This window comes from Aquarana catesbeiana, linkage group LG02 (genome assembly GCF_042186555.1).
Source record: "Aquarana catesbeiana isolate 2022-GZ linkage group LG02, ASM4218655v1, whole genome shotgun sequence".
NCBI classification, from domain to species: domain Eukaryota; kingdom Metazoa; phylum Chordata; class Amphibia; order Anura; family Ranidae; genus Aquarana; species Aquarana catesbeiana.
Window position 1 is genome coordinate 12,550,671 of NC_133325.1, and position 13,565 is coordinate 12,564,235.

General features: G+C 45.1%; 1 protein-coding gene and 1 long non-coding RNA gene across 2 annotated transcripts in view; one reads left to right on the top strand and one right to left on the bottom strand.

The window, feature by feature from the left end:
- Positions 1–2,522: 2,522 nt before the first annotated feature.
- LOC141126644 (uncharacterized) lies at positions 2,523–10,433 on the top strand. The gene is made up of 2 exons (XR_012241419.1): positions 2,523–3,298; positions 9,863–10,433. It is a non-coding gene; the product is annotated as an uncharacterized lncRNA (long non-coding RNA).
- Positions 10,434–12,122: 1,689 nt separating this feature from the next.
- LOC141126642 (uncharacterized) overlaps positions 12,123–13,565 on the bottom strand; it is a 32,096-nt gene continuing 30,653 nt past the window's right edge. Inside the window, exon 5 of the mRNA XM_073612572.1 lies at positions 12,123–12,494. Within this exon, the coding sequence (XP_073468673.1) occupies positions 12,358–12,494 (137 nt within the window). The 3' untranslated portion in view covers positions 12,123–12,357. The remainder of the gene's footprint in view (positions 12,495–13,565) is intronic.

Sequence of the window (13,565 nt, forward strand, 5' to 3'; positions counted from 1 at the left end):
AGCCATAAACTCACGGGAACGGGGTTGACTCCACACACTTGGATGGGTGCCGCTGGAAGGCCAGCAGCTTTGCCAAGCTGGCTTTGAAACTCTGAGCATGAGGTTGACTGGGGACATTTTTTCTCCTTTTCCAGCAGGAAAGGATCACCTACCTGTCAAGGATGCTGTTGGAGATGGTGGGGTGGGGGGGTTACAAGACCTATGGCAAGGCCCATGCTGAGCCTGGCTTGTGTTGACTCTCTTCCCTGTCTAATAAGCCAAAATGTAAGTTTTTCAAACATCTTGATAGACTTCGCTCCATCACTTGAGGCTGTAGATGTTGCAGCAGATGCAGATGAAGAATCTTGTGGAGTGAAGGGGGAAGTGGAAAGTGAGGAACGAGGAAGAACTTGGACCTTTTTGCTGCTGATCGGTATCCTCTATGTGCTCATCCCACAGAGTTTGTGATGACAAATTATCTGACCCCCCCCCGCCTGGATCAACAGTGGGTATAGGATTGGATATATGTAATTGTATGATATTTTTTACTTTGTTTTATTTTTTTTTTTATTGTTGAACTAGATGGTCTTTTTTCAACCTGACTAACTATGTAACTATGTGATACCTAAATTTCTGGAAGATTTACCTCACTTGATAACTACAGACTGTTAAGTTATATGGAAACATCTGTTTCCTGGTCCATCCTGTAAATAATGAACCTGGAAGTGACTTGTCACTCCCTGGCTACTATAGCTTAAGATGCAGCTAATCAAGCATGAACTGTGCTTGATTAGCTCCAGTGGAGGGCAGGAGAGACATTGGGAGTCTAAAAGACTCCTGGTGTCTCCATAAAGAGGACCTCTCACCTGCCCATTGCTATCACCTTGGGGGCTAGGGTATCACTTTGGAGTTCACAGCAGCCAGTCCCCGGCTACTGTAGCTCAAGATGTAGCTAACCAAGCATGATCTGTGCCTGATTAGCTGCAGTGGAGGGCAGGGGAGACATTTTGAGTCTTGATGTCTCCATCAGGACCCGTCACCTGCCCAATGCTATCACCTAGGGGGGGGTTGATTAAAGAGGCAGTCCAATGAAAAAAAAAAAGTAAAAGTCAGCAGCTACAAATAATGCAGCTGCTGACTTTTAAAATAAGGACACTTACCTGCCCCAGGGTCCAGCGATGTCGGCACCCGAGACCAAATCGTCCCTCGGTCCTCGGGTGCTGTCGCCGCCATTCTCTGTAAGGGATTCATTTTTTGTGTGAACCTCCACTTTAATTACTAAATAAATAAACATTTTGTAAGAGTTACTTTTTTTTTTTCCATCATTGGTGTTTCACATTTTATTCTTTTGTATATTATCTCGCTTCATGTGACAGGTAATGCAGGATAACCCCGCTCCCCATGGCGTCTGAGAACACGTCTAGCTGCACCAATTAAAGGCCAGCAAGAACACTCTCCTACGTCACACACATCCTGGTGTTTTAGCACGCCGAGGTGTGCGCACACAGATCAGTTTGCAAGGGAAACTGCCCAAGGACAATGCATAGGAGCTGCAGGACTCTGCATCCTGTTGGTGCGCATGCAAACATGTTGGAGAATGAATGTAGCCACCCTCCAACTGAAAGTCACATCACAGCAGCAAAAAAAAAGAAGGAATTTGGAGATTTGGAAGAGGCTGCGAGAAATAGAAGGGCCGTTTCTGAGTTATGAACATGCATGCGCATAGAATTTTCTTTTTTTTTTAAGCCAACGTTTAGTGTCACTTTATGTGAATTAGACCGATTGAGCTCTAGCAAGCATGTTGAATGGAGGTAATGGAGCGCCATCTGCTGGATCAAAAGAAGAATGCAGCAAATTTGGACGTTATCCCTGTATACATATACTGTACGTCAGTGGTTCTCAACCTCAGTCCTCAAGTACCCCCAACAGCCCATGTTTTCAGGTTTTCCTTTTATCTTGCACAGGTGCTTTAAATCAGAATCAATGTCTTGGTATTTTGGACAGCTATTGTATCTAAGAGAAATTCCCAAAACATGGCCTGTTGGGGGTACTTGAAGACCGAGGTTGAGAACCACAGCTGTACAGTGCATCCGGAATGTATTCACAGCGCTTCACTTTTGTCCACATTTTGTTATGTTACAGCCTTATTCCAAAATGGATGGGGTTAAGCAGTTGCTCAGTGATCCGGCAGTGACGGTGCTAATCGTTGATCCGGCATCATGCTGTCATGAAGATGCCAACCCGGATCTTCCAGATCTATATAAGTCTCTTCTCCTCCGGGTCTGGGGTCGGAGAGAGGATGTCTGGGTCTGCGTTCCCTCTACTAATCTGGCAGTGATGAGGTTAATCCATTGATCAGTGACCTGACAGTGGAAGGATTAATCTGTTAGTCAGTGACCTGGTACTGATGGGGTTAATCCGTTGCTCAGTGATCTGGCAGTGACAGGGTTAATCCGATGCTCAGTAACCCGGCAGTGACGGTGTTAATCGTTGATCCGGCAGTGATGGTGTTAATCCGTTGCTCAGTGATCCGGCAGTGACGGGGTTAACCTGTTGCTCAGTGATCTAGCAGTGATGGGGTTAATCGGTGATCCGGCAGTGACGGTGTTAATCCGATGCTCAGTGATCCGGCAGTGACGGTGTTAATCCTTTGCTCAGTGATCCGGCAGTGACGGTGTTAATCCGATGCTCAGTGATCCGGCAGTGATGGTGTTAATCCTTTGCTCAGTGATCCGGCAGTGACGGTGTTAATCCGATGCTCAGTGATCCGGCAGTGACGGGGTTAATCGGTGATCTGGCAGTGACGGTGTTAATTTGTTGCTCAGTGATCTCGCAGTGACGGTGTTAATCCATTATTTGGTGATCCGTCAGTGACGGTGTTAATCCATTGCTCAGTGATCCGGCAGTGACGGGGTTAACCCATTGCTCAGTGATCCGGCAGTGACGGTGTTAATCCGTTGCTCAGTGATCCGGCAGTGATGGGGTTAATCGGCGATCCGGCAGTGACGGTGTTAACCTGTTGCTCAGTGATCTGGCAGTGACGGTGTTAATCCATTACTCAGTGATCTGGCAGTGACGGTGTTAATCCGTTGCTCAGTGATCCGGCAGTGACGGTGTTAATCCGTTGCTCAGTGATCCGGCAGTGACGGTGTTAATCGGTGATCCGGCATCATGCTGTCATGAAGATGCCAACCCGGATCTTCCAGATCTATATAAGTCTCTTCTCCTCTGGGATTGGGGACAGTCGGAGAGAAGATGTCTGGCTCTGCGCTCCCTCTGCTCCTCCTCCTCCTCCTGTGCTCTGCGGGGGTCCTGGCAGGTGAGTCTGATGACAGGATTTGGTATATGTGTCATAGATATATAATACGGGGCCCCATTATTAGTGCAGAGGGCCCCTCACCCTATACCTGTACATGGTGGGTGAGGACAAGTCTACAATTCTCAGCCAACAAAACAAGAACCTGAAAAACTGTCCCAACCAGTGCGGGGAGAACGGTGATCCGCCTGTGTTATTTCCCAGAACTTTGGGACGCGCATGGCTTACCGGCGGGAAATGGTATCTCTAATTTAACCCCTTCAATACCGGACAATCTCACCCCCTTCCTGCCCAGGACAATTTTCAGCTTTCAGCGCTGTCACACTTTGAATGACAATTACTCAGTCACTGCACCCATATGTATCATTTTTTTCACACAGATAGAACTTTATTTTGGTGGTATTTAGTCACCACGGGGGTTTTTTTTTGCTAAACAAACAAAAAAAAAAACAAACATTTTGAAAAAAAAACAAAACCTTTTTCTGTTATACAATTTTGCAAATAAGTGCATCATTTTCACATTAACTAATGTAAACTGATGAGGAGGCACTGATGAGGAGGTACTGATGAGGAGGCACCGATGAGGAGGCACCGATGAGGAGGCACCGATGAGGAGGTACCGATGAGGAGGCACTGATGAGGAGGCACTGATGAGGAGGCACCGATGAGGAGGCACCGATGAGGAGGCACCGATGAGGAGGTATTGATGAGGAGGCACTGATGAGGAGGTACTGATGAGGAGGCACCGATGAGGAGGCACTGATGAGGAGGCACTGATGGCCATGATGAGGAGGCACTGATGAGGACTCGGAGGCACTGATGAGGAAGCACTGATGGCCATGATGAGGAGGCACTGATGAGGAAGCACTGATGGCCATGATGAGAAGGCATAGTTTGTCGCCATTCCACGAGTGTGCGCAATTTCAAAGCATGACATGTTAGGTATCTATTTATTCAATGCAACATCATCTTTAATATTTTACCAAAAAATTGGGTTATATATTGTGCTTTTTTGCAAATTAATTATTAAAGTGCATTTTTTCCTAAAAAATTGTGTTTAAAAAAACGTTGCGCGAATACCGTGTGACATAAAAAAATTGCAATGATCGCTGTGTTATTCTCGAGGGCCTCTGTTAATATATATATATATATTTGGGGGTTCTAAGTAATTTTCTAGCAAAAAAAATGCTGTTGTTTACTTGTACACAAAAAGTGTAAGAATAGGCCTGGTCTTCAAGTGGATAAAGGTCCGATATGAATTTGGGGGGGCACAAAGTTTTTCTTTATGGGTTTTGGGGGGCCCCCATTAAATTCATGCGTTCATTTACTCTGAAGTCTTTTTTTTTACTTTTTTGCATGGGGGTCCCTCTTAAATCCATCCCACTTATCAAAGATAAAGATCCAATATGAATTGTGGGGGGGGGGGGGGGGGGGCAAAAAAAAATCTTTTTTTTTTTTTACACAGGACCCCTATGTTACAGGTTTTTTTTTTTTGCATGGGGGGTCCCCCTTAAATCCACAGCTCGGTCTCTGTGTTGGGAGTGCTCAGTGAGCACGTTCTCAGCAAAGAAACATCAGCCGCCTAGTGACAAATATGTGCGGCATTGGGGACATTAGGGCCCGCTCTTTTGCTGCCACACATATGTGTTACATGGACCGCAACAGGTTAACAAAGTACCAAACGTTCTGCATTTTTGCTTTTTTTTTCCCTCTCTTAAACCCACTGTTAAATAATGTACGTATTCATAGGGGTCTGCCAGATTGGGAAGTGTATGGATGCTCACTGGTCATTGGGGAATTCAGTAGTATGGCCAGTGTTGGAGCACATTGAAGGCCGGGCTGTAAAGGGTTAGGTGCCTAGGTGATATCTGAGCCGGGAAGGTGATGCCAAAGGGACTCCGAGTCCTCTTCTCTCTTTCACAGCTGCCGCTATCATATCTCATCACCGGCCAGACCGGAAACAGAACATGGTTAGTTAACCTTATCAAGACCATAATCTACAGTATATCTATTCTATACTCAGACAATGAAGTTAACAAAAAAAAAATGGGCAGACTCGATGGACTACTCTGTCTTTTTCTGCCGTCACATTTCTATGTTTATATCTAATGGGGCCCCATAGCAAAACCATTAAGGGCCCCCTGTCTCTGCTCCTATATGGGCAAAGCACAGGTTTTCAGAAACAATAGGCCGATAAGCCTGACCCCCATTGTGTGTACAATATTTGAAGATCATTGAAGGACACTCAGATAATGTAATGAGAGAGAGTCAGTATGAGCTTATGACGGTTATGGTGGACCTGTAGGTCATTTATGAATTAATCCCTAACCAGACACCACCATATATAGCAACAATATCATTCAAAAAAGCTCCACTTTTTATCATTAAAACGCTCCAGTCAGTGACTTAGCTTAGGCTTATGCCACGTACATACGACCGGACTTTCTGGGAAGCTAGGTCCGGCGTTCTTCCCGACGGACTTTCAGAATGAACGGACTTGCGTACACACGGACAAGTCCGTTCATTTTGAACATGACTCGGGTACGACGGGACTAGAAAAGGAAGTCCAATCTCGCCGCTTTTATCGGCAAGATTGACACCTTGCGAGCCCCGTCGCGGGGCATCCCAGGCCCTTAGGTCTGGTATGGATTTTAAGGGGAAAAAACGGCGTGGGGTCCCCCCTAAAATCCATACCAGACCCCGATCCGAGCACGCAGCCCGGCCGGTCAGGAAAGGGGGTGGGGACGAGCGAGCGCCCCCCTCCTGAACTGTACCAGACCGCATGCCCTCAACATGGGGGGGTGGGTGCTGTGGGGGAGGGGGGCGCCCTGCAGCCCCCGCCACCCCAAAGCACCTTGTCCCCATGTTGATGAGGACAAGGGCCTCTTCCCAACAACCCTGGCCGTTGGTTGTCGGGGTCTGCGGGCGGGGGGGCTTATTAGAATCCGGGAGCCCCCTTTAATAAGAGGGCCCCCCAGATCCCGGCCCCCCCACCCTATGTGAATGGGTATGGGGTACATGGGGGAAAAAGTGTCAATAAAAAAACACTACACAGGTTTTTAAAGTAATTTATTAGACAGCTCAGGGGGTCTTCTTCCAACTTCGGGGGTCCGGGGGTACCCTGCCCTTGCGTTGTATCTGGTCCATATCTGGTCCGTCGGACCAGCATACAGATGAAAGGGCTTTCCGTCAGAAACTGAGGCCGGCGGAGTTACGACGTAAAGATTTGAAGCAGGCTTCAAATCTAAAGTACGTCGGATTTCCGACTGCAACGGTCCGTCGGAAGTCCGATGCAGACCACACACGGTCAGATTGTCCGTCGGATTTGGTCCGTCGGCGTCCAGCGGACAAGTCTGGTCGAAAAGTCCGACCATGTGTATGAGGCATTAGATGATGTAATCAGTCTGCTGCAGGCAGTAGGAAGCATTTCCCCAGTCTCCTCTACTCCAGTAATTAGAGGGCCAATGTTGCTGAGATACCTAGGATGGACTATCAAATGTGGAAATTGCAAGCATTACTAGAGCTGAACTCCATGGAATCATGCCCCCTCCCCCCTACATAAAATCTGCCGGATTACCATGGGTTAAGTCCAATGAGGTGCATGCCACCTCATGGGCCTACAATTTACAATTTAGTTACTGCTATACCTCTGGCGCTCCAAAGCAGGGCATTCTGCTGCTCCAGCAGCTGTAGAGTCGCATGCAGCCACTGTGCCCATCCCTCCCCTCATCCTGCCTAATAATAGAGTGCTTCTCTTTATGGGAACCCATTCACAAAATACAAAGCCTTCTGTGAATAGACAGCGGAGGAGAGGGATGGACAGAGCTGCTGCTGTGTGGGAAAGCAGCTCATCTCCTGTCAGAGCATCGGGAGTGTAGCAATAGCTGTACTCCCAGTGCTTAGTAAAGCTGCCAATTATTGATAAAATAGCTACTGTAAGTCCACAAGGTGGCATGCACCGCTTTGGACTTATCCCATAGTAAGCCAGCACATCTTAGAAAGTGGTTGATTTCTTGGAGTACAGCTTTATTGTAACACAAGTGGCAACAAGCCTTGTCATACAATGCCATTTGCGCAGGCACAGACTGCCATTGCTTGTGGATGTAGCCCACCAGACCTACAACCTGAATAATCAATGCTTACCATATGAGTCTCGTATTCTCTCTGGGGCAAAGAGGTGAACAAATAATAAGTCCCCTCATTTTTTTTTTTTTTTTTTTGGGGGGGGGGTGGAAGAGTGAAGATTTGGTATAATTGTTAAAACCTCTGTGCCCTTTAAAAAAGGAGGTTCCCCTCTAGGGCAGTTGCAATTGGAAAAGGTGACCCAACAGGAGGATTTCCTCTCTATTTCTGTATTGGTGACAACCAAAATGCTGCATTTCGTTTCACTTTTTGTCTAGGTAACACTGGCCATCAGGATAAATAGGGAGGAAAACAAAAAAATTACTTTAGATACACTTTAAATACTTTTCTGATTGGTGTCGCAGATCTCATCCATGCTCTGTGCACAGCACCCACTAGTGCAGGGATCGGCAACCTTCGGCACACCGCCGCTAAATGTCCGGCCCGTCAGTGCACGTGATGTAGTCACGTGCACCCGGCCCGCGGACATTTTAACCACTTTCCGTCATTCTGCTATAGCACGGCCTTCCAGTGGCGGGAGGACATCAGTAGACATCCTCCTGTGATCACGGCCGGTGCGCACTGTGATCCTTCGGACTCGGCTGATCACAGAACAGGGTAAAGGGCCAATCACAGTGGGCCTTTTACCACATGATCAGCTGTCAGGCAAATCAGGAAGTAAACCGGTTATCGGCTTTTTTTCTCCTTACGATCACGATCATCGTGAGAAGAAAAGAATAAAGCCAGTAACCGGCTTCTGTTGCTAATCAGTGCCACCTTTCAGTGCCATCAGTACTGCCAATCAGTCCCCTTCAGTGTCACCTATCAGTGCTGCCAATCAGAGCCCATCAATGCCTCATTATCAGCGTCGCCTACCAGTGCCCATCAGTGCTGCCTAGCAGTGCACATCAGTGCCGTCTATCAGTGTCACCTCTCAGTCCCCTTCAATGCTGCCAATTAGTGCCCACCAGTGCTACCTATTAGTGCCTCCTCAGTGCCACCTCATCAGTGCCATCTCATCGGTGCCCATCAGTGTAGCCTCATCAGTGTTACTGGTTTGCAAAATTTTATAGCAAACAAAATTATTACAAAAAATGTTTGTTTGTTTTTTGTTTCTTTAGCAAAAAATAAAAAAAAACCCACTGGTGATTAAATCCCACCAAAAGAAACCTCTATTTATGTGAAAAAAATGACAAAAACGTCACATGGGTACAGTGTTGTATGACCGCGCAACTGTCATTCAAAGTGCAACAGCGCTGAAAGCTAAAAATTGTCCTGGGCAGGAAGAGGGTATAAGTGCCCAGTAGGCAAGTGGTTAAGTAAGTAATGTGTAATGTAAAGGGAACCAGAGATGCGGGGCTGTGTAATGTAAATTATTTATTACTATGTTAGGATTTTTATTATCTTCATTTATTAGCACGTGAATGCGGCCCTCCATGCATTCACATACATGTATGGTCTTGGCCACCGTGCTGCAGCTCAGTTTCAGGGTCTTGGCGATCTTCTTATAACCTAGGCCATCTTTATGTAGAGCAACAATTCTATTTTTCAGATCCTCAGAGAGTTCTTTGCCATGAGGTGCCATGTTGAACTTCCAGTGACCAGTATGAGAGAGTGAGAGCGATAATGCCAAATTTAACACACCTGCTCCCCATTCACACCTGAGACCTTGTAACACTAACGAGTCACATGACACCGGGGAGGGAAAATGGCTAATTGGGCCCAATTTGGACATTTTCACTTAGGGGTTAAAATTATATATATATATATATATATATATATATATATATATATATATATATATATATATATATTTATATATATATTACAATAAAATTTAGATTTTTTTTTTTATATATGAAATTAGTGAATTTCCGATTCGTTTTTTAAAGGAATTTTTTAAAATCTTAGTATGTTGGAATCCAGTTACTGTTGACTGACCCCCTACTTGAAATAACTAGGTTGAACTTGATGGACATTGTTGTATGTTTTGTAACCTCATTAACGCTGGAATCCGGTGAGAAATTGAAGTTACCATATCTGTCAGGTTCTTTTAATTGCTGTAATCTCACTTCCTGCCCTAGTACTAGGGAAGTGTTAAATTCTCTTAATGATGAGGATGGTCACCGCATAAAAGGCACATTTATTTCATTGCTTTGGGGAGAGGTTAGAAGATCTGTCAGATTTGTCTTGCTCTGTGTCTACTTGTCTACGACACCTGCTCCCCCTCATTTCTGCTATGGGTGTCACAGGACAGGAAGTGAGGGGTAATTTCTCCAATGATGACCTAGGCAGAGCTTGAAAAAAGTTGCCTACTCTTTTAAAAACTTTGCTACTGTAGCAACTGTTGGCTTTAACTAGGTTGCATATTTTTTAAATGGACACATTTAGTTTTTTTTGCAGACTGGTGTTCTTTTTCTTTAACTAGATGTCTTTTATTTCTAGATGATGCTGGTGAGGAGCTGGACAACCACTGCAGGAGGACAGGAGGGTCGTGCCAGGCAACCTGCTCCTCCCCATTCTTCCCAGGTGGGAAATGTGCCAATGGACCATGTTGTAGAATCCTAATGCATTAAAGCCCCAGAATGTCACCAACCTTATCAGACGTAGAACCTCTAATGGGATCTACCAAACCCTTCTAAACCACCATCGTAACACTGGGGACCTCTAATGGGATCTACCAAACCCTTCTAAACCATCATCGTAACACTGGGGACCTCTAATGGAAACTACCAAACCCTTCTAAACCATCATCGTAACATTGGGGACCTCTAATGGAAACTACCAAACCCTTCTAAACCATCATCGTAACATTGGGGACCTCTAATGGAAACTACCAAACCCTTCTAAACCATCATTGTAACACGAGGCACCTCTTGTTGTATCTAAGACATCAATCAATCTTAATTTCAAACTTCCTATGTGTTTGGATGTAATTTATTGCACAATTTAGTGCATAGAACCCAAAAAAATGTCATTTTTATTTTATAGATTAAAATAGTTTTACATCCCAAAACTTTTGCACACATCATTCAGTGTGGCCATTTAGGTTTTTTTTTTTTAGCCAAAGAAGCAATGATAGATCCCTCAGGGTGCAATGGAACATTACCTTAGGCAGCCAGTAAAACATTGGATATGTGTCCAAGGGTAAATCCAACCAGGAAACCACAACTATCTCTTCTGCTCCAATAGAAATAATGTAAATAATATACAGTATCTACAAGTGGTAATTTATCTCCATATCTGATGAACAGTGGGAAGAAAGCCCTTATACTGGAGGTCAGTGGGAAGAATGTTCCTTACATTGGTGATCAGTGAGAAGAATGTTCCTTACATTGGTGATCAGTGGGAAGAATGCTTCTTACATTGGTGGTCAGTGGGAAGAATGTTCCTTACATTGGTGATCAGTGGGAATAATGCTTCTTACATTGGTGATCAGTGGGAAGAATGTTCCTTACATTGGTGATCAGTGAGAAGAATGTTCCTTACATTGGTGATCAGTGGGAAGAATGCCCCTTACATTGGTGGTCAGTGGGAAGAATGTCCCTTACATTTGTGGTCAGTGGGAAGAATGTTCCTTACATTGGTGATCAGTGAGAAGAATGTTCCTTACATTGGTGATCAGTGGGAAGAATGCCCCTTACATTGGTGGTCAGTGGGAAGAATGTCCCTTACATTTGTGGTCAGTGGGAAGAATGTTCCTTACATTGGGGATCAGTGGGAAGAATGTTTCTTACATTGGTGATCAGTGAGAAGAATGTTCCTTACATTGGTGGTCAGTGGGAAGAATGTCCCTTACATTTGTGGTCAGTGGGAAGAATGCTCCTTACATTGGTGATCAATGGGAAGAATGTTCCTTACATTGGTGGTTGCTGGGAAGAATGCTCCTTACATTGGTGGTTGCTGGGAAGAATACTCCTTACATTGGTGACCAGTGGGAAGAATGTTCCTTACATTGCTGATCAGTGGGAAGAATGCTCATTACATTGGTGGTCAGTGGGAAGAATGCCCCTTACGTTGGTGGTCAGTGGGAAAAATGTTCCTTACATTGGTGATTAGTAGTAAGCATGCTCCTTACATTGGAAGTTAGTGGGAAGAATGTTCCTTATATTGGTGGTCAGTGGGAAAAAATGTTCCTTACATTGGTGATCAGTGAGAAGAATGTTCCTTACATTGATGATCAGTGGGAAGAATGCTCCTTACATTGGTGGCAAGAGGGATCAATGCCCTTTACATATAGCTAAAAAGATCATTGGCGCCAGTGGTTACTTGGCACCCCCCAGAGTTCTATGACAACTTACTTGTGAAAGGCTGGTCTGAAAAGTCCTGCCATTGCATTTGAAAACAAAACCACAGACAGCCACGGACAACGCACCAAAAGTAACATAAAGATAAGTATGTTAAAAGCTTATCTGTGGCCCAGATCAAGTCCAACAGACCCCTCCAGCCATGGCTTAGCTTTGGGGGTTTAGCTGAGTACTGAAGTGGTTAAACAATAGTTATTGAGTGGGGCGCTGCAAGGCGCATTCTAGACATCTTTCAGGCTTAATCCTCACTGCTGGCTATGGCTGGAGGGGCCTTCTTGACCTGATCTGGGCCACAGATACACGATTACCACACTCGTTTACTGTGCACAGAGTAATTTCAGTACAATGGTGCCAAACTGAAGATAAGGCTGGGGCTCAGCTTTAAAGGATGTAATTTCAGAACGATGACCACAAAATGCTGCTAAACTTTTATTAAATAAAACAAAAAACAGTACAAAACACGTATAAACAACTGGAAGACGTGTGCCAAGTTTGGACACAATGCACTATAGTAAAACTTTGGCCCTTTATTGTTCAAGGGAGGGTTCATGGATACCACAGTGGGCATTGGCATACTATGCAGGACATATAACACCTACATCCAAAGGAAGATGCCCAGGGGACCCAGGAGGGTCAAAAGGAAAACATGTGATTCACCCTTTCAATATCCCTCAAGACATCTTGGATACACTCCTGTAGCCGCTGGAGATTCTGGACTATAGCATCGAGAGTGTGCCTACACCACTGCAGATCCAAAGAGGGCTGCACACCTGGTGGAGAGCAGAGCCGAGTGTTACTTGCACAGATTTTAAAATACACAGCCTGATAATGAAAAACTTTTGATTTAGTTTCTAAGCAAATAGCGATGTGCAAGTGAGAGGAGGATCATTGGACCAACCATTCTTAACCAGAGTTCCATGGAACTCTAGGGTTCCTCCAGAGGTTGCCTGGAGTTCCTGGAGTTGTGGCTGACTTCCCAACTGGTGGTGGCTTAATAGTTTGAGGCTCGTTGCCACTTGGCATGCCTGCAGCTAAAAAGGTCAGTAAGGTCTTGTTTTAAAACTGGCCTTTCTCAATCTTTTCAACACTGAGAAACCCTTGAAATACATTTCTGATCTCAGCAAACAAAACAAAAAAAGGTCACTGCCCCCACCTTTAACTGGTCTTCACAGCAAGAAGCACTGGAAGGGCAAATGCATGTAAAATAAAACCAAAGAATTTCCAAGCTCAACTTACCAACCAGCCTGTGACCAACCGAATTAACCTGCCTAACAGTTTGCGTTAAAAACAGGGGTTTAGTTGCACACATTTGCAAATACATGCATAAGCTGTAGGCCACGGCAAGGCACCCTGTATCCTGCAGACCCTAACTCTAACTTTGAAGAGTCTCCACAGTGGGTGCACATGTATTCTGCAGCTTATGCATGTATTTGCAAATGTGTGCAACTAAACCCCTGTTTTTAACGCAAACTGTTAGGCAGGTTAATTCATTTGGTCGCAGGCTGGTTGGTAAGTTGAGCTTGGAAATTCTTTGGTTACATCCCTGATCTCAGCAAACCCCTACTAATAACTGCTCTATCTACAGCTCACGGTACATTAGCATAATGGTCAATGGGAAGAATGACTCTCACATTTGTAGTCAGTGGCACGAAAACCCTCCTTTTAGATGGCTAAAAATATTATTGCCAAGGGGGGCACTCTTGGTGTGAGGGCCCTTTCTCAAAGTGGGGCTATTTCTATAAGTGGGAGCACTTCTGTCCTTTCACTTCAGCGAATGCACAAAGCGAAAGAACACAATAAATACTTTAAAAAACACCACACAGACCACAGGTGACCTTGTT